Raw genomic sequence first — 20,477 nt, 5'->3', positions numbered from 1 at the left:
GCACCGGGGCCTTCACACACCTTCTCAGCAGCAGCTGGAGCCGGACATCTAAAACCAACCCCCAGAAGCTTCCATGCTTGCTCAGAACAAGATTCCAGTCTCTGCCGTGACCCATGAGCTTCCTACCACCAGTGCCCGTAGAACTCCCCGGCTGTCCCCTTGTCCCCGAGGCCCCCTTGTTGCTTTCTGTGGCTTGAACACAGTGGGCCATCTCATTCCTGCCTCACGTCTCTGCAGGCGCTGCTTGCCTGTCCTCGCGGCCGCAGCCCACCCTGCGACTCCTTGTCCCGGCATCTGGCCCCACCACTGCCTGAAATGCTATTTTTTTTTCCAAATCAAATCTGTTTGTAATTAAGCACAGTTACACTAATTGCACTGAAGTTAATGACTGTGCCTCCTCCTTCTTTCTGTCCCTCTGTGGGACTCTGAGTCCACGGGTTGCAAAGTACCGAGAGCGAGTGCCAGGGCGGCGGCAACGGCTCTGGACCCAGGCGGGCAGTGCGGGCTGCGTCACTCGTGTGGAGGCGTTCTGGGTCGTGTGGGGGTTAGCTGGGATCTATCACGTGGCAGGAGCTTTGAGAGAGGAGGCGTGAGAAGACAGGTGTGCAGGGACACAGGCCACAACCTGCTCGGCTGCAGTGTCCAGCTCTCTTTTCCACCGGAGCTCCCATACCTGGGGGGCTTTTCTTTTGCCCCATCTTTTCAGGACGGTAGCTCCAGGGCTCAGTGACCTTCCTGCTAACTCTTCTGGCTCTTGTTGGCTGAAGGACAGAAGGAAGGGCACGCGGCCTCGACGCCGCAGCCAGGCTTCCTCCTGGGGTCTTCCCTCTTTGTGCCCTCGCACTGGGGATGACCTGCCCTTCCACGAGTGCTGCTGTCCCCTGCAAGCCTTCCCAGAGGCTCCTCCTTCAGAAACCCAGTGGGTGGGACCCCTCCCCACCCCAGCTCCCCCAGGGGAGACGACCAGCCCTCCTCCCCAGTGCCAGGCCTGCCTTGCCCATCCTTGCCCAGTGATGCCCACCAGCTGCTCGGAGCACCTCCCCTGCAAGAAGGAAGAATGAATGCGTGGTTAGTCTGGGCCTGGACGCCATGGAGCAATAGGCAAGGGACACTGCCAATTCTTGCGCAAGGAGCAAGCTGGCCTGGAGACACTTTCTGCTGCAGCAGGAAGTTTCTGTGAAATAGAAACTCTCTTGCTTATCCTTGTTCTGGTCAGTCCAGGAGGGCGGGGGAGGGGCTGCTCTGCGGGCACGCCCATCATACCTGCCTGGTGGCCGGACCGTCCCTCAGCCACTTGCCCTGCAGCCTGGCCAGTGCGAGGAAGGAGGAGAGGTGGGGCAGGATGGGAGGCTGCTGGGCGGGAAGGCCTGGGAGCCGGAGCAGGGCTCTGCAGATAATCTGCAGAACGGGGTGGGGAGGGCGGAGTGTGGGCGGGCGGGGAATGAGGCAGACTGAGCCGCCTTCGCCTTCGGGCAGCTGGGTGGGAGAGCAGGAGAGAACTGGAGCCCCAGGTGTTCCTCCTGGCCAGGGCAGTTGCGAGCCCAGGGAGGTGGGGGCTTGAGGGCTGCTCCAGCTCTCAGGAGTTTGTCTCTGTGTCCTTTGTCCTAGAATGAGAGGTTCCCATACCATGAAGACCTTGGCTCTGGTCCTGCTGGTGGCTCTGCTGTGCACAGAGACAGGTCAGATGGCCGGGGGTGGTGGGGGGTGCCTTGGGAAGGAGGTCTAGGGAAGTTTGCATTTCCAGAGTGTTCCTGTGCTGGGGCTGGAGAGCTGCCCTGTTGGTTCAGTGCGTGCGGGGAGGGTGTGCTTGGGCGCCATGCACACTTGGGGGTTAGGGTGGGCTGTGATGTCTGTTCGTGCACTTGTCTGATGCCCGTTCTGTCCTCGTTACACGTGTGCTGGGTGCGCTCATATCTGCTGACACTCTGGGTGCTGGGCACGTGTGTGCTTGGGGTTGGGCACTGCCTGCTGGTGCATTTCAGACAATGAGGTTGAATTGGGAGGCTGTGTGGCAGGCAGGTGTGTGGAAACGGACGTAAGAACAGGTGGCAGGTGCAAGAGAGGGGGTGGCAGTGTGCGTGTGGGCATGGGATTCTCACCAGGGGTATTCCCATGGGTCCGGGCACATGCCGTGGCCACCCAGTGGGTGATGTGTTCACTGGGAATGGAAGGTCACCCTGACCTTGCTCTCTCCCCCAGCTCAGGGTCTGAAGTGCTACCAGTGCATAGCGGCCTCGAACATGAACTCTTGCCACCCAGCCGTGTGCTCCTTCCCGGATGGTGTCTGTGTCTCCCAGGAAGTGACCACCATTGTGGGTGAGTTGAGGGGTAACAGTGTGGGAGGAAGGAGGTGGGAGGGGGCAGGTCTTAGGGAGAAAAGGGGGTTAGGAGGGGAGGTCCCAACGACAGAGTGGGCAGCTTTTTTGAGAAATAGCTGTTCTGTGGACCAGGGTCCCTCCTTCAAGCCACCCAGCACTCTGGGCACGGGTGTGGGGGCCTCCTGGGGCTGAGGGGAGGAGCACGGGGAGGCCGGGTGGGGCTGGAGGCAGGGCTCCTCGTGCAGGGGAGAGTGGGAGGGGCCGGCCTCAAGGCCTGGGCTCCCACACTGAGCCCGAGGGCTGCTGCTTTGCAGGGACAGGTGGCACCCTAGGTGTAGAGCAGAGGGTGCCCCATGTGGCCTTCATCACCATGGAAACCATCTCATCCCCTCCCCCACCTGCACCCCTCATCAGAGAGCCCTTGCCTCACTTCCTGACAGTTCCTATTCCTGCCCCCTGTGGCCCTTTGGGGCACCCCAGTGACTCCTGGCCCCTCATCCTCCCCGTGCATGGATCTTACCTGCCCCATGACGGACGGGTGGCTGTGAGCATTCAGTGGGTTGCTGCCCCTGACGGAGACAGGAGGCTTCAAGCTAAAGAAATGGCCCTGGAATGGTGGAATATCAGCCAGACCATGGAGAGGATGGGGGAGGAGCTGCCCACCTGCCCAGGCTGCCCATCGTGTCTGCCCCTGGGCTTCATCTTTCCATGAGCTGAGGCAGGAGGACGCCCCTCCCAGAGCCTGCGGCCCAGCTCCCTTGCCCAGCCTGCCCACCTTCCACACGGGGACGGGGTACCAGGCTGATCCCTGTTGTGCTAGCTTCCCTTCCTGTGGTGCCACTGGTGTCCTGGGTGACCTGGGGCGTCACTGCCCTCCTGTGCCCCAGCATCCCCTTAGTCAAGGAGTGTGGACAGGCTCTTTCTCGTCCCATCCAGGCCTTCCACCTGACCCCGTGGTTTCCAGAGTCACATGCCACAGACTTTGGGACGCTGAGGTCTGGGGACAGGGCTGTACTCACACCCGCCCTCTCTTGCAGAGTCTGAGAAAGTGAGTCTGGAGAACAAGTTCTGCCTCCCCTCCTGCCCCGACAGAATCGATATTCAGGACGCGCACACCCTGGGCCTCGTGGTCAGCTCCAAGACCTCCTGTTGCAAGGGGGACCTCTGTAATGCGGGGGTCCTGGCAGTGGGCAGTGCCTGGGTCCTGTCCGGGGGCCTCCTGCTCAGCCTGGGGTTGGTCCTCCTCTGCCCCGGACTCTAATAGCCTTTCCCATCCTCTCTTCCCCACGGGCCTCTCTTCTGTCACACCACGTAACTGGCTCCTCAGTTTTGGGCCACTGTAGCCCTGACTTACAGGAATTCTGGTGTGGTTTTCAGCCCTGAGTTTAGAGGAAGGAGGTCGTTGGGGCAGAGGCGGGAGCTTCCTTGTCCAGAGACCTGGCAGCAGCTGAATCCCTGGTGGGCAGACTTAGAAGCCCTGCTTGGACTCGCCCCCTTCTCTGGGCCCAGGGCCTTCAAACCCACTCTCCCTGTGATGCCTGCTTCCTTTAAACCGGCTGGCCTCACAGCCAGGGCCCCGTCTCTTGCTGTTCTGGACTTTGTGAGATCATAGGAAGACCACAAGGCAGGGGCAGGCGCAGCCTCCAGCCTGCTCTTCTGTTAACCCACTGAAGGGCCAGGGCCACCTCTGTCCAAGCAAGAAGCCCTGCAGGCCTCCCATGCATGGTGTGGCCACCCCTTGCTCTCAGGGTCAATAAATATGCCTCTGCTCACTCAGCACCAGGACTCGGCTTTTTTCTTCTTTTTCCTTTTGCTGTTCTGAGGGCCACCACCTTGCCGACCTGACCTCCGGTCTCAGCAAAGTGTTGGCCAGTACCCTGGCCTCAGGGAGTGTTCCTGGGGCACGGGTGTCCAGCCAGGGGCTGGCACTTTCCCCAGGGCCCACACAGTCCCTGGTTCTTAGTGCTCCCGGCAGGACTCTTGTCATGAGGCTCCAGGGCACATGGAGTAGGGGCACCGTAGGGCCACTGGGTGGTCACCAGGAGGTGCCTGCGCTGGCCCACCGGCCATCGCTGCCCACAGGCTGGGCTCCTGTGCTGCCCCCAGCGTCAGAGGGGGGTGGTCTCCTGGGGTGCTGGGAGGGAGGGGTTTCTTCTGGACTAGTGCTCTTGGTGGAGTAGGCTCCCAAAACCTTCCAAGAGCACCTGCCTGTGCTGCAAGGTGAGCCAGGTGAGCTGGAGGGCCACCCTCGGTGGTGGGCGCCCTGTGTGCTGGCTTCAGACAGCCCTGCCACACCACGAGTTACATCCCGAGATGACATCCTGGACTCCCTAACCTGGCTGGCCTGTGCCAGACCCCTCCGTCCAAGTTGCCAACATCCCTGTGACCTGACACAATGCGACAGCCACTGTCCATCTGCGGCTCTGTCCTGAGCTTGGTGTGCTGCTCAGGGTCGCTGGAGCAAGACGCCCAGTTAAACCTGAACTTCAGATGAACAATAAGTAATGTTCTGGCATAAGTATGTCCCAAATGTTGATAAAAACAATCATTTGTTTGTCTGAGATTCAAATTTAATTGAATCTCGTGTTTTTTATTTGCTAAATCTGAGAAGCCAGGAGTGACTAAGGAGGGTTAACTGCCTTCGCAGACAGCCCCAGCTGCATGGCAAACACCACAGGAGTCACAGCGAATGCGGTCGGCTGTGGCAGGGCTGGTGCCGGTGACTCAGGTGAGGCTCTTCAGGCGTCCCTGGCACCAGAGCGCCATGCCCCACCCTCCAGTGGCCCCGAGAGCTGTGTTTTTGCCCCAGGCCAAGGTCCTCTGAGGCAGAGCCATCAGCCCAGCAAGCCATCCTTGTCCCCACAGCCTCCTCCGTGAAGCTGCCCTGCCCCCCGTGGGAGGATGTTACTGACCCTTCTGCCCCCAGGAGGAGCAAAGACCCAGGTGCATGGATGGAATGCCGAGTGGGGCCCGGGGCTCAAGCCACTGGAGCCTCCTCCCTGCCAGGGCCTTCCTGCCATCATCGTGCCTGGCTCAGAGGCCCTGCAGCACCCAGTGCTTTCCTCTCTGTTCTCCACAGCCTCTCCTCCTGCCCCTTCGCCTTCCCAGTGGCTCTCCCCACCCCGCCTGTCCTCTGAGCAGCCCAGAGCCCAGGGCTGCAGGTGTGGGGACCTTTGAGGAAACACTGTCTGATGTTTCTGGCGGAACGTCCTTGTACTTGTGGGCTCTCCAGGGATCTGAACGAGCAGGGGAGCTGCTCTCTATCTACACAGCCCTGTCCAGAGAGATTTTAAGAGATTGGCTCGTGTTTTATGGGGCCTGGCAAGTCTGAAATCCAAGGGCAGGCAGGCCGCCTGGAAACCCAGGCAGAGCTTCTGCGTTCCCGTCTGGAGGCCAAATTCCTTCTTCTCTGGGAAACCTCAGTCTTTGCTCTTCGGGCAGTCCCCTGACCGGGTGAGGCCCACCCCCATAACAGAGGGCAATCTGCATTGCTCGAAGTCTGCTGCTTTAGATACTGATCGCACCTACAACATACCTTTTCAAGGCAACACCTAGACTGGCATTCGACCGAACAACTGGGCTCCACGCCTAGCCAAGTTGACATATAAGATCAACTAGGACAAGACTGATGAGCAGAATTAATAAAATAAATATCTGAGGGGTCTGGGGAAGAGGGCAGGGCTTCAAGAAGGGGGCTTATTCCCAAGCACAGCACAGACTGTCCCTGGAGAGGAGGGTGGCCAGAACAGACGAGAGCACGCCTGCTCGGCCAGGTCTTCTCCAGCCAGTGAAACCAACCGTGCGCATTTAATTTACTTCTAATTTTTAGAGGACAAATGTACTTTGCTTAGTTTAAGAGTTAGCCTGTAACTGCCACGGCAGTTAAGCATGGAAAGCTTAATAAACAAGTGTGGGAACTCGCAACACAGTAAAGATGAGCCTCAAGGTTGCTCTGCTTGTCTTAAAGAAAAATGTAGCCAGTGAAACACCAAGTATGAATAGTTTAAACAAGCGTCATCAGTGACTAGAGTCACCAGACCCTCACATCCACTTTTGCTTCACAGAGATAAGTTGTTTTTGCAGATTTTAAGATTGGAGCTGCCCAACCACGTAGGTACTCAGATGAGATGACGTCAGGGACCAAAAAGATGAAGACTGAAGAAGCTGCTGAAGCTTGCGTAAGAGCCACCCAATCAGAGATGCCCACGAGCTGCTCACAAGCCCTAGCCTCTCACCCTTGATGTTTGCCCTTAAAGTGATTGAAAGCCAACGGGCAGCTCAGGTGTGAAGCGACAGCCTCCCGTTCCCTCGCGTGGTGCAATAAAGCCCGCGCTTCCTTCACTGCAAACCTTGCTGGTCCGTGCATGGCTCAGATGCGCATCAGGCGGGCGGACCTCCCTGGCTTGGTAATGCCAGTGAGGGGCACCTCCGTCCACGTGGCTGCTCCAGCCCCAGCAAAGGGTCGGCCTCCGCCCCGCTGCTCTCACGGTCCAGTCCCTGCGGAACCTGCTGGCCCACATCGCCACAGCCTGTCTTTCCCACTGCCGCTGCCACAGCTCCTGCCTGGAGGACTCCACGGTTTCTCCTGTCCCTCTGCAATCTGTGTCCCATGCCACAGGGTCACTGAGGAGGAGCTTCCCAAAGCACTACTCAGACTGCTCAATCCAAATCTAAGATGCAAACTCTCGTTGGTTCCAAGAAGGCCAGACTTCGTCCGGCTGCTGCCTGTGCCCCATGGATCTCAAGCATCCCGTCCCCAGCTCTGGGCCCACCCCAGGCACGCGGGGCCCTCTCTGCAGGCTGAAGCTCCTTCTCTGCTCCCCCACTCAGAGCCGAGGCGTCCCATTTAAAGTCCTCTCCACACACTCCCCATTTGGAATGGCCTCCTTTCTTGGTTGACTTGTTTGTCCTCCATCTCTCCCACCAGCAGGAGAGCAGAGACCCCTCTGTCTTGTGTCCTGCTGTGCCCACAGTCTAGGATGGGGCCTGGCACAACAGACACCAGGAGTGCATGTTGAACGACTCCCTGAACTGCAGAAGTCTGAGTGGGGTGAGCCTTCAGGACATGGTGCATGCCTCTATGTTGGCTGCCCCTGCATAACAGGCTTAGTGAACATAAGCCTTAAAACCACAGGTGTCTGTTACCTTCAAATTTCTGTGGGTCAGTAGTCCAGGCCCAGCTTAGCCAGGCCACTGTGAGCCCAAGGTCAAGGCACTGGCCTGGACTGAGGTCTCATCTGAAAGCTCAAGTGGGGAAGAGTCTGCTTCCAAACCCAGGGCCATGTTGGCAGGATTCACTCGGGATGTGGCTGTGGGCTGAAGCCTTGCTCCCGGCTGGCCGTTGAGGAGTCTGCCCTCCCTTCCTGCCATGAGGCCCCTGCATGGCTGCTGACAGTGTGGTGGCTGCATATCCAGAGGTGGCACTACGATCAGATGCCACGTGATCAGTGCACCCCATCACCTGTGCCTTGCTCTGTTGGTTGGAAGCAAGTCACAAGTCCACCAGACTCAGGGAGATCCCACCAGGGCAGAACACCAGGGGCAGGATCAGGACCACCTTCAAGTCTGCCTGCTGCATAGGAGACTGGCCATTCTCTCTCCAGGTAGGACTCCTGCCCCAACCTGGGCAACATGGTGCAGGGTTGGGGAGAATTATATGATGGGAGTGTCCACAGCCTCCTGGAGGCCCTCTGTCTGTCCTGGGGCCCTATTTGTTGGTGTGAAGCCTGGAGTCCAGGGCTCTGCTGGGCCAGCCTCTGCTCTCTCTGTTTCCAGAACCTCAGAGGGTGATGTCCTGGGGCCGCTATTTTGGGCCGGCCCCCAGAGCCCAGCCTAGCTGGAAGAGCACAGGCACTGTGTTTCCACAGCAATCTCTTCCCAGGGTCACCTGGGCTCCACGCTCACAGTGCACCCTCTGCCTGGGGAGGGGCCAAGGAGCAGCATGGCCTCTGGCCCACGCTGGGAGGGGCCAGCAGGACACCGATGGCATGTCCAGACCAGAACACAGGAGGAGAGCTGACGGAGAGGCTTGCAGCAGAGGGGCGGGCAGCACGCAGGGAGACGCACGGCCAAGTGCAGCACCCTCACTGCGGGGCCAGCAGCAGGACACCAGCTGCCTCCTGCCCCAGGCCCCAGAGTGGGGGACACAGTGAGGAAGGTGGAACAGCCCTGGGGACCCTGCTGGAGGGAGTCGGCTGCTTGAACGCCCAGCCCCTCCCCCTCATCCTTGAGATCGGTGACATCGCTCGTTTCTGATCTTGCTTTTGTTATTTCCTTTCTTCTGCTTTGTTTTGGACTCACTTCACTGCTCTTTCGGGAACTTCACGTGGTGAATGCTTCATTCATTACTGCTGAGTCTTTTCTTGTTTTCAATACGTGAAGGTAAGCACATGCAGTTGTACCAAAGCGTGCAGGAGCTGTGTCCACCTGTTGCCACGTACAGCACATTCGTTATCATCTAGTACAGCATATTGTGAAGTGGTTCTCATTTTGATTTCTTTTGTGACACACAGGTTATTTATACATATATTTCTTTATTCCCAAAAAGAGAAATATTTTCTGTGTTTTTGTTAGTGATTTCTAGTATAATTGTATTGTAATTAGAGAAGCGACTCTGCATGATTTCAATGATTTGAACCTTGTGGAGACTTTTTTACGGCTCATCGTGTGACGAGCGTTTGTAAACGCGCATGGGTGACAGCACCTGCATCCGCACTTGCTGGCGCAGCTTTCTGCATCTGCTAACTTTCTTTTTTTCATCATGCTCCAGCTCTCCATCTTTGCTGGTTTTGTCTGCTGGTTCTGTGAGCTATTCACAGGATGTGTTCTAAACCATCCGAGTACGAACGTTTCTCTTTTTGTCCTCTCAACGTTTGCTTTATTTAATTTCTGACCATTTGATGGATGTTTACAAATTTAGAATTTTTATCATTTTGGAGTAAATCTCTTTATTGCTATTGATGCTTTATGCCTTAAATCCTCTTCTGTCTGCTGACAATGTACGTATATAAGATCTATCTGCAGATCTCATGGCTTGTCATTTCCCACTGTTTTGCACAGTCTCATGGTTTAGGTGCGTCTCTGTGAACTGCCTCTATTGGGTATTTTAAAAACTAGCCAAATCTTTGTCCTTTAATTGAAACATCAAATCCGTTTACACTTAATAAAACTTCAATGACATATTTGGGTTTAAATCTACTATATCACTATGATTTATTATTTACCCTTCTGGGTCTATGTGCTTTTAATTTTTTTTCCTTCTTTTTTATTTTGAGTATTTTTTTTATCTTTCCATTTCCCCCTCTTATTAATTTGGAAGTTGAAATTCTCTCTCTACATGTGTAGCGACTACATGAGAAACGACAGCCTCCGTGGCCGATGCGTCAGAGTTGACACTTGAACCTCTCACAGGGACCCAAGCCCTTGATTCACTTCACTGTATTTACTTCTTTCAGTGTCTGAATTTACGTTATGGATTTTGTTTTCTCCATATAAATTTAAGTCCCCCACGAGACTTGCTCATCCATCCTCTTAGGGTGCTGATGTTCATTTAGATTCATCACAGTCACTGATTTGTGCTTCATTCCTTGGTGTGTCTCTGAACTTCTGTGTAGGATCATGGTCCTTCTGGCTGCAGAACGCGTCCAGACCTCCGCTTGGTGCAGGTGTGCTGCTGATGAGCACTCTGTCCTTGTCTGACCAAGCCTTCCTCCCCGCTGCGCTCGTCAGCGACACTTCTGCTGCGTGTGGACTCCAGCTCATCATCTCTTTCCTCTCTTCTGGCGGCACCGCTGCTGTCAAGAAGTCACTTGTCAGTCTCACCGTTGCTCCTCGGAAGGTGATCTGTCTCTTTCTCTGGCTGATGACATGATTTTCTTTCTGTCTTTGGTGTTCTGCACTTTCCTGGGTCTGCGTGTGAATATTTATGTACTATCCTGCTTAGAATGTGTCAGGCTGCTTGATCTGTGGTTTCATGTACTTTATCCCTTCTGGAAATGTCTCAGCCACTGGGTCTCCCACATCACCTCTGTGCCATTGGCTCAGCTGTTTTGAGGACTGCCTTGCGGTGTCTGCTGTCTTTGCACACTTTTTACTTTTTCTACTCTTGAGGATGAACTGAGGCATTGAGAGGAGGAAATCATCATCATCAGATGGAGGGCAGGGGCCAGGGTTTCACCATGGGGAAGGGCTGATTCTCCCAAAGGGGATTGGTACACTCTGGAGGGGGAGTGGCAGCTGGCAGGAAAAACGAAAAGGACCCACCTGTGTGTGTTGAAAATTCAGGACCATGTGCATGACAGGATTGTGCAACCAGTTGAGTGGGACACATCCAAGACATTCTTGAATGGAACAAGAGAGAAAATACTGGAGTTTCTCGCTGCTTTGTGGGACTCTTACTTCAGCTATAGGTAGGTGTCCACATAGGTGTACGTGTAAAGCACATGTCTCTCTGGTGTGTGTGTGTGCTCTGGTTGCCGTGCAAAATGCATTTCTTACTGAGGGTCAAGGTAAAAAATATATCTAAAGGATGAAAAATGTTGGGCCGGCCCGGTGGCGCACTGCTACAGTGCGCCGCTTGGGAAGCGCGGCTGCGCTCCCGCTGAGGGTTCGGATCCCACATACAGACCGGTTCCCGCTCACTGGCTGAGCGAGGAGCGGGGGCAACGCCGAGGGTTGCGATCCCGTTGCCGGTCCCGGTCCGGTATGGGCTTGACACTGAGGGTTGCGATCCGTTGCCGGACACGGAAAAAGACAAAAAAAAAAAAAAAAAGGTTGAAAAATGCAACACTGTAAGTCTTGATATCCCTAGCAATATTCTAACTCCCTACTATTTGGTCTCATTATGTCTGGCTCAGTCACAATCAGGACTTGGGACAGGCTGCTTAGACTGTGACACCTGAGCAATGTGGCTGCAATTCGGCAGCACTCACTGCTGGGCATCCCGGCTGGGCTCCTCAGGTCTGACCATGCTGTGCTGGGGTGCGGTGCCTGCAGGGGCAGTCTGGTCTCTCCAGGCCTGACCTTGCCCACAGCTGCCCCAAGTCACCATCTTTCCTCCCTGGCCCCAGGGCACAACCCCTGTCTCTCTCCCTCTTCCCTGCCTGTCCTTCTGACACCCTGAACCTGAGCAGAGATGTCTCCAGGAGGCCCCAGATGGGACTGCAGGCCTAAGAGGTCGGGGGCCACACCCTGGTGTCAGAGACAGATCAGGAGGGTGGGGAGGGGTGGGGAATCTTGCTTAAAGTCATGCACTCCTTCTGTAAGAGTCAGGTCAAGAAGGTGTCAAATAAAAATGACCAGAGGCCACTGCTGTGGACTAAGCTCCTGCAGTAGGTCCCAACACACCAGAATAAAAGTCAACACGAGTCACCCCTGCTAAACTCCAGTCACTTAGGCTGTGGAACAGACAATTTCCCAAACAGGCCAGTTTAAATCTTCAGTAGGTGTGATAATGACGTTCCCTCTGCTTTCGTCCTCACACAGAAGAGACAGCCTGACGTGACCTGATGTTAACCAGGCAGGTACTTTTCTCTGTTCTGTCTCCCAGTGTGTATCACTCCATTTCTGTTGCTTATAACAAAATACCTGGAACTGGGTAATTTGTAAGAAAATAAAATGTATTGCTTACAGTGTCAGAGGCTGGGGAGTCCTAAGTCCAGGGATCACATCTGGTGAGGGAATTGTTGTCGGGTAGTGACTCTTCACAGCAGTGCAGGGTGTCACATGGCAGATGACAGAAGCAGAGAGAGAGCTAACTCCTCACTTCTCCTTTTAAAGCCACCATGCCTGTGACCACCATTAAACCATCAGTGGATGAATCCACTCACTAGGGCACGGTCCTACAATCTAATCACCTCCTCAAGGCCCCACCTTTCAGTTACCATAACAGGATTTCCCACCCTCTCAACACTGCCACAGTGGGGACCAAGTTTCTAGTACATGGATTTGGGGGACACAATTCAATCCACAGCCCCCTGTCCCCACCTAACAAGGAAAATAACTTTGAAATGACCAATCTGCGTTCGGTTCTTTGTTTCTGCTTCCTTCAGCCTTTTCTTCTACAGAGCCTTTGTTATTCGTAGTGAACACTGTGTCAGATGGTGTTGATCCTCACAGGGGCTCCCAATCAACTCCCCAAATAATTCCTGCCTCAGCAGCCTTAGTCTCATTCAACAAAGGAAAGGTTTCTACCCACCAGTTCCCTTGCAGTGCGATGCTGGCAGTGATGGGTGACACTTGATGAAGAAAAGAGTCCAGAGAATGAGGATGAGAGAAAGCACCACGGTGAGTCCATTTCTCTGAACTTAATTGACTTGTGCTCTTCCAGTCCGAGAAGCTGACCTTCCATTAGGATTTATTGCTGGACAAACTAATTCTTTACAGACTTTGTTATCACCAAGAAAGCCATTGCTCAGATAAATGTAGATGACATTGTATAGGAAAACCATGGGACAATGGGATGATTGTTAACCAGTTGTACTTTATTTTTTTATTTTTATTTTTATTTTTTTGTCTTTTTTCGTGTCCGGCAATGGATCGCAACCCTCAGTGTCGCGCCCGTACCGGACCGGGACCGGCAACGGGATCGCAACCCTCGGTGTTGCGCCTGCACCTCGCTCAGCCAGTGAGCGGGAACCGGTCTGTATGTGGGATCCGAACCCTCGGCGGGAGCAACGCCGCGCTCCCAAGCGGTGCACTGTAGCAGTGCGCCACCGGGCCGGCCCTAACCAGTTGTACTTTAAACTAATGGGAATTACTTATGAGTTCAGTAGTCTAGTTTAGCATAGTCATAAATGTTGCAAAAGACCCGAGAAACCAATATTCAATGTGTCATAGTCAGTTACCCACTCCGTCTTTACACAATATTTGGGATTTGTTTACTGCTTAGACCTTTCTGAACGTGTTGCCAGACAAAGGGGGTCTGTTCCTCGGAGAGTGCAGCGCTGCCAAGGGAAAGGGTTGTCTTGTTGAGCCAAAGTTCCCGCTGACTTCCTGCCCAGGTCCTCACTGAGGTCCTCGCATGTAAGTGAAGGGTACGAGCTTGTTCAGTTTGCACTGGTTGACAGTGGGACATGGTTCGCTGGTCAGCTGTGAAGCCAAATTTGCATTTGCGCCCGGGATGGAATGTGGCCTTCTGACATTAACAGGACCTCAGGAAGGTGTCACATGGGCTAAACCTTGATCCCTTAGCTAGTACAGGTCACAGTGGCAAATTGGGACTTCCTGCTGTGGCTGACCCATGACACAGAACGGGGAGGCTGGGCGTGCAGACCTCACTCCTCCATGGACTGAGACTCACCAAAGTTCGTCTCTGGGGCCCGTGATTCAGTTTCAGTTTCTGGGGCCTGTGCTTCAGTTTTCAGGCCACCGGGTGTCCAGGGGACATGGACAATGTCTGCGTGAGAGGCCTGGGCCTGCAGGCTGGGAACACCTGGAAGTCACAGCAGAGGGCAGGGGCAGGGCAGCAGGAGGCAGGTCCTATGGATCTGGGGGAGGAAGAGGCCCACTGTCCTGCCTGGGTCTGGCCACAGGGCCATCAGCAGAGCCAGGCGGCAGGAGCAGGAGAGGAGAGGCCAGAGGCTGGGAGGAGGCGCTGCACGTCCAGAAGTAGGGGTTCCCACAGGAGCCGAGTGCAGCTGGGAGGTGGGTGCAGGCGAGGGCTGGGACAGGACCGCTGTTCACCCTCCAGACACCTCTGTGGGCAGATGCCAGGAAAGATGCAGTGCAGGTGTCACCCGTGCACCGGGGTGCTGCGACTGGCAAGGTCACAGGGCGGGGTGGCCCCATGCGAGCATCTCACCCCAGGCCTGGGCAGGTGCCAGGGCAGCGGAGAATCCAGGGCGCACAGTCAGAGGAGTGTTTTCCCTCCCTTTCCCTCCGCCTTCTCCCTCCCCACTCCCCTCCTCGCCCCACCAGCTTCAGGAAATGTAAACTTAGTGCCTGGGCTCCTCCCCCAGCCCTCCCTCCTCCGCCCCACCCCCCTCCAATGCAACCTCTCTCTGCTCCTGGCACCACCTGCCCCCTCTCAGCCTCCCACCTCCCCAGAGAGGGGCAGCAGGGACCAGGCAGGACCACCAGCCACCCCAGGAGGTTGGGGCTGCCTCTGACCTCAGCCTTGAAAGGATTTTGCCCCCCAACCCAGAGCAGAGGGTCACAGACCGCAGGAGCGCAAGTGGTTTCAATTCCCTGAACCTCAGTGTTCCCTTCTGAAAGATGGGGATAACCAGAGCCACCTCTCAGTGTCCTTGTGAGATGAATAATGAGAAATTAATGCCACCTGGAAAACAGCAGAGACTGCCCAGAGATGGAAGCGCAAATCAGCGTCACCAGGGGCAGAGCTTGTGTGACGTGGGTCTCTCTGCCTGATAATAAGTGGTGGAGCATCCTGTACCCAGGCCCTTGGAAGTGCTTCCCATCCTGACATTGCCAGGAGCTGTCCTGGGCCTGAGCCCCTCTGCTCCGGGAGGCAGTGAGCTTCCAGGGCTGCCTGCAGGCCGGGTCCCCCCTCCCCAGGCTCCTCCGGGCTGGGCCCCCTCCCAGCTTCCAGCTCTGGGTTCAGGCCAGAGGGAGCTGCCTCCTGGGATCCGGGCCCTTCTCTGTCCAGCTCTGCCCTCAGGGGCCTGTCCAGGACCCATCCCCTCCTGGACCAGCCCCACTCAGCTTGTGCCAGATCCCATGCTCACCCCTGGTACCCCTGGTGGGTGGGGCGGAGGAGGGCAGCGGCCTGGCACTGCGTTCTCTTGGGTCTCTCTGAAGGAGGCCAAGGATGGGACAGACAGGAGGAAGGACACAGAAAAGGCCTGGCCCAGCTCAGTGGAGCCCCTTCTGTCCCACCCATATCCAGACCACTGCCTCTCAGGACCGCAAACCTTGATGGGGCTCAGAGGCCTGAGCTCGGTGCCAGGTCCCCTCTGCCACGCTGGGGGGCCTGTGCTTGTCCTCTACCCTCGGTGGGCTGGGCCGGCCCTGCCTGCATGAGGGGCAAAGGGAGGACGGGGTGGGGGGCACAGGAGGGCTGCATAGGACCTCCAGATAAGTCCCCAAAGTGCAGAGCCGGCCTCAGCCCCTCTGAGGTCCTGGAGACAGAGGGCAGTGACCTTGTACCTGCTGCTGAGAGAGCAAGAGGCGAGTAGCCTGTGCTGACGGGGATGCAGGAAGACCTGGGGAAGGAACCAGGCAGAGCTGAAGAGGAGGAGAGGACAGGCCCACTGGCCGGGCAGGTAGACAGAGGGGCCTCCCCCAACAGGCCCGCCTGTCTCTCTGGGCCTGAAACGTCTCCTCTAGTCATTCAGGTGGCAGGACAGGGACAGGCTGGCTGCAGCTCAGGACAGCAGGTCAGTATCCCACCTCTCCAAGCCCAACCCAGGACTTCCCAGGACTCCCGCCACAGGCATAGCACCTAAGTTCCCAGGGCCTCGTGTCTCTTCATTGGGGTGTCTGTCACCAGGAGGAGTCTGGACACCTCACAGCACACCCCATCTCTCCACAAGGCTCTGTGCAGCCACTGCCCACCTGCCCACCTTTGCGGCTCATCCTGGGTGCAGCTGTAGACTGGTCAGCTGCGGCCGCAGAGGCAGCTCCCGCCATCACAGGACTATCCTCTCTGAGCCTGTGTACAGGGACCACACAGCTGGAGGTCCCAGACCAGCGACGCAGTCAGTATGACCTGATCGAGGCAAGGGGATTCCCCGATTGACCTCAGGCTACCAACCCACGAGGAGACTTGAGTGTCTGACCTGGAATGTCCTCTCTGTATCCACCCAGACTCTGTCTGCTGGACTGCACAAGCCGCATGCTCCCTCCCTCCACAGCAGGGCCTGAGGAGGGGCTGAGACCACTTTGGGCAAAGCCAACTGACTTCCTGAGCCTCATTTTCCCCACTGATGATGATTCCGGCCTCCCCCTTCTCTCTCCTGGCATCAGGAAGTGACAGTTATGGAAAACGGGCAGCAGGGGGTAAGGGATCCTGGGGGCACACTTTGCAAAGCCTCAACTAGGACCTGGACCTCTGCGGTCTCCCCCAGACCTGGGGTCTACCCAGGGCCTGGTGACCTGCACAGGCTGGCCACCCCTGCCCGCTTGGAGCTCTCATTTTTGTGGCCCCTCCCCACCTCTCCACCAGGCCTCACCCAGGCTTCAGGAAATGGAAACTTAGAGCCTGGGCTCCTCCGCCTACCCCCGCGCCTCTCCCCGCTCCAACGCTCAAGCTCCCTCTGGTCCTCACACCACCTGGCCCCTCTCAGCCTCCACCTCCCCACGGAGAGGCAGCAGGGACCAGGCAGTACCACCAACCACCCCAGGAACTCGGGGCTACCTCTGACCTCAGCCCTGAAAGGACTTTGCCCCCCATCCCAGAGCAGAGGGTCACAGACTGCAGTAGGGCAAGTGACTTCAACTCCCTAAACCTCAGTTTCTCCTTCTGAAAAACTGCCCAGAGATGGAGGCGCCAATCAGCATCACCAGGAGCGGAGCACGCGTGACACAGGTCTCCCTGTCACTGCCTTGCGCCCCCGGTGGCTCCAGTGCCCCTGGAGTTAAGTCCAAGTTCCTGACCATGGCTTTTGGCACGGTTTTTTCTCCCCTGACCCTTCCATGACCCACTGGTTTCTGTTCCTCCAAAAGTCACTTGCAATTTGTTTTGAGTAGACAAGATGGTGAACACATTCTGCACTGGGATCAAAACACCCCACGTGATCATCTTCCTGACCACAAACACCCAGAATAGGAAGGGGGGGAAGTCTGTGTTTATTTGAGGCACCAAAGCAGCAGGAGGGCTCCAGTGTGGGGCTGGGGGAGGGGGCGGGGGCTCAGCTGGATTTGGGGGTGGGAGCCTGGACCTGGTGGCGGCAGAACCCCAGGCCCCCCAAAGACCCCCGTTGCAGTGAGTACAACATGGGTGCAGAAATGCCAGGGAACAGGGCTCCGAGGGGGTTCAGGGCTCTCCAGGCTGCTGGTGCTGGACCAGGGACTCTGACCCGCCACAGTCCCCCAAATGCAGCTCAGACAGGGCCTCACACTCCCACACACACAGTGCGGCCCACCCACCCACATGGCTGAGCATGGCTGGCACCCACGACCACAGACCACCCCATACACAAGACTCCCTCCCCCGCCATCTGGCACAGCTTTGCCAGTGCCAATGACACCTGAGGCTTAGGTGGCCCTCCCAGTGTGTCCAAGGGACCAGTCCTGATCCCGGGACCTAAGCCTCCAGGGGGACTCTCATCCTTTCACTGGTCCCCCAAGGAAGGTCACATTATTGACCAGGGAAATGAGGGCAGCTGGCCCCACTTGGGACAGGGGCAGGGGGTGGGCCTGGCCTTGGGGACCCAGGGCCAAGGGGGTGGGATCAGGCACAGTGAGGAGGCTCTGATAACCTCCAGGGATCTGGGAGGGGCTGGGCTTTCCTTCCTGAGCTGGGGGGAGTGTGGGAGGCACAGGGTCCAAATGGTCAGGGGCCCAGCCGCAGCAGAGCCGGCAGCAGGCTGAACAGCAGCCCAAGGCCCAGCAGGGTGGCGCTGGCCCGCAGCCCACCGTCGGCTGCACTGAAGTTGCAGAGGAAGCTTTGGCAGCAGTGGGTGCCCACGGACGCCACACCGAGATTGACGCTTGGGCCGGGGCAGACTGGGGAGCAGCCCTTGTTCAGGGTGTGGCCGAAGTCCACAACATTCCCTGCACAGGAAAACAGGGCTGTAAGGAGAGAGCCACACTGGTCGCAGACAGACAGGGCTGGGGAGACGGTCAGGCAGGGCTGGCAGGGCCAGCGGTGTCCGAGGCCTCACCAATGCCAGCGGCAGCAGATATGGTCACACAGTAGTTGTCCGAGTCAGAGCAGATGGTCGGCTTCAGGCAGTAGAAATTGCTTTGCTGATTCGTGCAAGAGAAGCACATCAGGGAGTGGGCTGCAGAGGGAGGGACATGCTGAAGGTGACACTGTGTCATACCCGGGGAGGCCTTCCAGTGTTCCTTCCCAGTCCAGGCCCTGGCACTCAAACACCCAATCATTTGTGGACATTTATTGAGCAACTATTATATGCCAGGCCCTGGGCTGGAGACCGAGAAAAGACAGTGACACCAGACCCCGGCCCTGTAAGAACTGAAGTCACACCCAGACACATGGTGATGACAGTGTGGCCAGGCCAGGTTTGAGGCCTCCTGTGGGAGGAGGAGGAAAAAGTGACTCACTTCACTTGGGGCAGAGGGACCTGTAAAGTTGCGTGGGAGCTGGCCTGGGACACATGGGCATCTGCTCAGGGCAGAGCGGGGAGAGGGAGTCCAGGAGGAGGGCACAGCCCCTGCAAAGCTTGGTCTGGGGGCCCCAAAGCCATCTCACCTCGCTCCACACCCAGAAGGGCAGCCAGCAGCACCGGCAAGAAGACCTTCATTCTGAAGGGGACAGACGTCCCGTCCAGGGGCTCGAAAAGGCAAGGAGCCTGTCTTGCTCTGTAGAGACAGCTTGTTAGAGGTCCAGGCTGCCCGTCCCACACCCAGGATCTTGGTTCAGACCAGTGCCAGGCTTTGGGGCCAGGCAGTGCCTCGCTCTTCCCGATGGGCCACGTGCCCCCACTGTTTAGATGGGCATACAGAGGGGAGGGGAACCTGCCAGCGTTCAGCAGCGGGGCCAGGACACATAGGGTTTTCTGCGTCTTTCCTAACCCACCCATCATTCAGTGCAAGCACTTTCTAGTGGATACCCCTCACCAAACCTGGGGGCGAGGCGCACTAGAGTCCAGATGAGGCGACTCCTCAGTGTTCGCAGAATCATACAGAAAAGGTGGCTGAGGGAGTGCTCCTGCCTGGGGTCATGGGGGTGGAGAAATGGCGACCAGTAATGACATTAGCTGATCTGCATCCAGGAACTGGGCTGGGGGCGTGACTCCCCTCTAGCTGGGCACTCGCCTGCCAGGGCAGCTTCGTGTGGGGGTGGCAGGCGGGGTGCCTCCCATCCTTCATGTTATTCAACACTGAAGACAAGCACCCTTGGGTGTCTGCGATTCCCCATTCTGTGGCTGGGAACCGGCTCAGAGAGCGGAAGCTCTGTGGGTGCTACTGGCCACACCAGCAGGAGCAGGCACAGGGAGCCTCAGCCACATGAGTCTGTGGTGCTGCTCAGTGCATCAGGAACCAGCCCCCCTTGGGCAGGGACCCATGGCACCGGGTGGGAAAAGAATTTGGAAGGTGACCAGCTGGGGTTCAGATTCTCTGTGTTGTACGCAGCACGGTGCTGGAGTAGAAGTGTGGAGCCTTCTGCTAGGGGCAGCTGCGGCGGCGGGGGGTGGGCATTTAGGCCTGGGGCGCTAGTTCTGAGGCATAGGGACGAAGAAGGATGCCAGGGTGGGAACAGATCTTGGGAGGGGCTGGCAGAGACACTGATGGGGAGAGTAGCAGCCCAGGCCCGAGAATGAGTCCCAGGCCTCTCCTGTCTAGCCCTGGACCTGTGCTGATGTCTTGGGGTTGGGAGCAGGAGCCCCAGATGGCCAAGAACAGTGCCAAGCCCAGCTGGGGATTGTCCCTGCCTCCAGGCAGCCTGGGGACAAGGAGTCTCCATTTCCTCCTCCATAAAGTGAGGTTTTGGTGTGGAAAAGCCATGAGCTGTCTCCCAGGAAGCACAGGAACGCACAGCCACGAACAGGTCAGGCCGGCGTCCCCACCCGTCGACTGTGAGGCACCCAACCAGCGGGTGCCCCAGGGCTGCATGGGCAGACAGGGCCCAGAGGGAGCCAGCAGGCCTTGGGGGCAATGCCACCTGGGACCCAGGCTCAGCACTCTCCCCAGGCTCACAGAAGTTCATCCCTGGGAAAGCCAGGCATCTCTTGGCTGCCCAGCCACAAGAGCGGTAGGACCTCTCCTGGGTCTCCAGGGAGGGAAGGGACCAGATGGCCAACCTCGGGAGGCCCGGCTCCTGCACCTCCTTTGCATGTATAATCTGTGGCGAAACAAAGAGCTCTCCCCGTCTCTGTAGGGCAAGTTCCGGTGCCCAGGGAAACCCACCGGGGCGGTTAATTCTCCCCTTCCCGCCAGGGGCGTCCTCAGGATCTCGCACCCCCCCCTCCAGTCCAGAAGCCTGTCCCTCCCCAGCCCCACGTTGGGGAGTCAGGGCACCTACAGTAGCTTGGTGGGTCCCCAGCGGCTGCGCAGCCCCGGGCGCCCACCCGCCCC

General features: G+C 57.2%; 3 protein-coding genes across 3 annotated transcripts in view; 2 read left to right on the top strand and 1 right to left on the bottom strand.

The window, feature by feature from the left end:
* Nucleotides 1-1,244: 1,244 nt before the first annotated feature.
* LOC103591135 (lymphocyte antigen 6A-2/6E-1-like) lies at nucleotides 1,245-4,097 on the top strand. The gene is made up of 4 exons (XM_008573545.1): nucleotides 1,245-1,332; nucleotides 1,609-1,679; nucleotides 2,200-2,316; nucleotides 3,356-4,097. The coding sequence occupies exons 2-4, from the start codon at nucleotides 1,610-1,612 to the stop codon at nucleotides 3,577-3,579; spliced, it is 411 nt and encodes a 136-aa protein (XP_008571767.1). The 5' UTR covers nucleotides 1,245-1,332; nucleotide 1,609; the 3' UTR covers nucleotides 3,580-4,097.
* Nucleotides 4,098-17,044: 12,947 nt separating this feature from the next.
* Nucleotides 17,045-19,516, bottom strand: LY6E (lymphocyte antigen 6 complex, locus E). Its single transcript, XM_008573544.1, has 3 exons — nucleotides 18,652-19,516; nucleotides 18,101-18,220; nucleotides 17,045-17,990 (listed from the first exon to the last, which is right to left on the bottom strand). Exons 1-3 carry the CDS (start codon nucleotides 18,983-18,985, stop codon nucleotides 17,770-17,772), a joined length of 675 nt encoding a protein of 224 aa, XP_008571766.1. The 5' UTR covers nucleotides 18,986-19,516; the 3' UTR covers nucleotides 17,045-17,769.
* A 541-nt stretch (nucleotides 19,517-20,057) lies between these two features.
* Nucleotides 20,058-20,477, top strand: part of LOC103591143 — a 15,044-nt gene continuing 14,624 nt past the window's right edge. The window contains exon 1 of the mRNA XM_008573554.1: nucleotides 20,058-20,154. Coding sequence (XP_008571776.1) covers nucleotides 20,058-20,154 — 97 coding nt within the window. The remainder of the gene's footprint in view (nucleotides 20,155-20,477) is intronic.

Source organism: Galeopterus variegatus, unplaced genomic scaffold (assembly GCF_000696425.1).
Source record: "Galeopterus variegatus unplaced genomic scaffold, G_variegatus-3.0.2 Scaffold932, whole genome shotgun sequence".
Taxonomy (NCBI): Eukaryota; Metazoa; Chordata; class Mammalia; order Dermoptera; family Cynocephalidae; genus Galeopterus; species Galeopterus variegatus.
Note: the sequence above shows the minus strand (reverse complement) of the source record. Positions and strands in the feature narration are given on the sequence as shown.